The sequence below is a fragment of the Lottia gigantea genome (genome assembly GCF_000327385.1).
Source record: "Lottia gigantea unplaced genomic scaffold LOTGIsca_23, whole genome shotgun sequence".
NCBI lineage: Eukaryota > Metazoa > Mollusca > Gastropoda > Lottiidae > Lottia > Lottia gigantea.
The window spans coordinates 1,058,568-1,061,848 of record NW_008708645.1 but is presented as its reverse complement, the minus strand read 5'-3'; the positions used below and the strand labels follow the sequence as shown (position 1 = coordinate 1,061,848).

Here is a 3,281-nt window from a genome sequence, read left to right as displayed (position 1 = left end):
GATGTAATATTATTCAGTTTGTTTACATTATTACACAAGCGATGTAACGTTATTTCAGTTCTTATTTGTTGTCTATGATATAAGCGATTTTGAATGACCTGCAGCGACCGTAATTAATAAAAAACAGTAGAACGCCATTGTTGTCGTTTATATCACAGATGTTTCCTCAGATATTCTACAAAATAATTAAAATTGGATTATTTCGATTTTCTTTATGAATCCCTCACCTTGACCCATATTTCATGAGCAACCAACTCGGCAACGGCGGCAGAATGCGTCACCTATTTTCGTGTACAATGTTTGATCTATAAATAAGTCTAGAAAAACACATTGTATGGATACCGGGTGGTATAATTAACTTCTCTTAGTATTTATCTTTAATATCAATTCATTATAACTAGTGACAATTCCTTCAAAGAACCACGATTTAAAAAAAAAAATAGTGACTGACAAAATATTACGGAGCCCCTAAGGCGCAATTGTAAACATATTTATTTATTAATAATTAATTCGTTTAAACGAAATAAACAGATGGGTTAATTATTTCGTTTAAACGAAATAGACGAAAAAATTAATTCGTTTAAACGAAATAACTAAATAAATATGTTTACAATTGCGCCTTAGGGGCTCCGTAAAATATGATACGTAGCGTGATTTATTGCTAAAAGTCACTGAAACAATATAAGAATATGGTCCACTTTGTGTTCCATTGAAATTTTCTGCTGACACGGAATCCGCTAGTTGATCACGTGACTTCATTCGTTGGAATATATTCTAGCAGACGACACTTGGAATTCCGATTACTGCTTGGGATTTATAAGGAAATTCGGCCGATAAAAAATGGTGACGTTTGGTAATAAGTGAAATCCGCCATCTTGTATTTGTCAAAGTATACATTAATACATTTTACCTTGCTTGAAACTACTGGATTCATTCTACTAACTGATATTGTAGAGAAAACCCATGTTTATCAAAACAAACTAATGCGGAGGTCGCGCAAGGTCGCTCATGTAAATTATTAATCCTTTCCGGAAATCCACGAATAATAGGTTTCCACGAAATTAGGTTACTCGACTGTATAAATATGACTTCTGAAGTGAAAGACTTCTATGATGGTTTCCAAACGACTCCTTGTCGCCCAAGACTTTTTGATGATTTTGACATGTTCGATAGTATTGGGATGCCCCAGCCTACCCCTCGGCGTGAATTGATTATTGAAGACGACACACCTGTGCCTACTGTAGCAGCCGCGTGTAATGTTACCCTTCGCATATCGAAGTTTGATGGTATTGATTGTTCAAAAGTTGACCAATTCCTTGCAGAATTTAATTTAAGTGCAACATTAGACGGCATCAAATCTGACTCTCAAAAGATTGCTGCTTTCCATCTGTGTTTGAAAGGCCCTGCTGCAAAATGGTTCTTATATTTAGAAGATTCCTCGAAAACCGACTGGCGGAATTTTATGAGGGCTTTTATGAGTAGATTTTCCAGTGACAGTGACAACATGAAGCTTGCTGAAAATGTCGCATTCAATAACATTACTCTTTTACCCAAAATGAGTTTAACCGAACTTCATTCTCTGATATTGGAAAAGGGATCCAAGCTGAAGAAGACGGAATTTGATTTTATTTCTAAATTTATTGACAGTTTACCTCCAACTTTGTCATTTTTTGTTAGAGCTAGAAATCCGAATACCTTACTTTCTGCTTTAAATGCAGCACAGATGGGTGAATTATATGGTTATAGTGTAAATTCTAAACATGTTAACTATCAGAATGTACCACCATTTAATCATAATTATGCTCCTTTATCCCAACAATTACCTATGCCAATTTATCAAGTCCCACCCCATTCAAGCTCCACTCTATGCTCAGACTGCCCCATTGCCACACACCCCTATCCCATTGTCCAATCCACCTATGCATTATGAAACTCCCTCTTATTCTCAAGCCAAAGTACCTATGAGTCGCTATCAGAAATCGTATCCTTCCACATATTATACTTGTCATCAGCCAGGTCATATTCAAAGGAATTGTCCCCAATTCCAGTTTTCGGGAAACTCAATGGTCCCAAAGACACAAGGGCACGGCCATTGGGACAATCGCTACATGAATGTGCCCAAATAGATAACAATGATATTAAAGAACCCTTTAAGTTTTTGTATTTGCCCATTTCCTTTCGGAATCTTAAATTTAACGCATTGTTAGATTCAGGTAGTACTTTAAATTTAATTAGCCAAGATTTGTTTGTCAACATTCCAGATTTTTGTAAATCAAATATTAAAAATGTTTCTCATTTTATTTCTGTAGCTAGTGGTCAAAAGATTCCTATTGTTAGTTCAGTTGTGTTGCAATTTATTAACAAATGTGAAACTTATAAATTTGAATTGTTTGTTCTCAAAACATTATCTCAACCAATTATTTTAGGCTTACCATTTTTATATCATGCTCGCGTTATACTTGACTTTCATGATGGATGTAAGGGCTCTGCTCTCAAAACTACTGTACGATGTGTGAAAACTATTGAGATTCCGCCTGATAGTGAACTTGTTGTATATGGTAAAATAACGGACCCTGGTATATATTATGGTGTTCAGGGAGTGTGTACTATTCATAGTAGCATTATAAAAAAGAATGTATTAGTGTGCAAAAGCCTGTGTGTTGCAAATGATACGGCAGAACGTGTAAGCCCATATAGGCCTATTTGTATAAAACGAACGCAACCCTAATTTAACGGTGAAGACAAAACGAACTTGCAACTTTCTTTAATAATAACGCCGCCATTGTTTTTACAGATAAATCAATAGAACGCATACATAACGCCCCATATCCCCTCATAAGTTGTAAGTTTTAGTCCCAAATATGTATATTAATAACGCAAAACGCATAGAGTATGACTATAATGAAGGTCAATTGCTAGCTTAACGTATTAACGTAAATAACTAACGTGTTTGTCATTGTATCGTAGACCGTGGGCCTAGGCCTACTTGGTGTCTGTAATTTGCACGTCATGTCAGCTTATTTATTAACCAAAGGCATTGGTGTTATATTTACGTTTATGAGTAAACACTATCTTATAAATCCTTGTTGTATTTTCAGCTAAACCGTGTAGTCGTGTAGTCATGTATAATCGTGTAGGCTACTGTAGATACGATTAACGTCAACATGTGGTCGTGTAGGCCTATGCTATAATCAACTCAACGTTTGTCATATATTGTCTTGTAAACATATTAAAACTGTATTTACACGTGTATGGAACTGATGGGAATAAACATTTCAATT

The 3,281-nt window shown here is 35.3% G+C and overlaps 1 protein-coding gene across 1 annotated transcript; it reads left to right on the top strand.

Annotated features, from left to right (window-relative positions):
* Positions 1 to 1,084: 1,084 nt before the first annotated feature.
* On the top strand, positions 1,085 to 1,930 carry LOTGIDRAFT_160052 (hypothetical protein; the record flags this gene model as incomplete). The annotated part of the gene is made up of 1 exon (XM_009054937.1): positions 1,085 to 1,930. The coding sequence occupies one exon, from the start codon at positions 1,085 to 1,087 to the stop codon at positions 1,928 to 1,930; it is 846 nt and encodes a 281-aa protein (XP_009053185.1).
* Between the last annotated feature and the right edge of the window lie 1,351 nt (positions 1,931 to 3,281).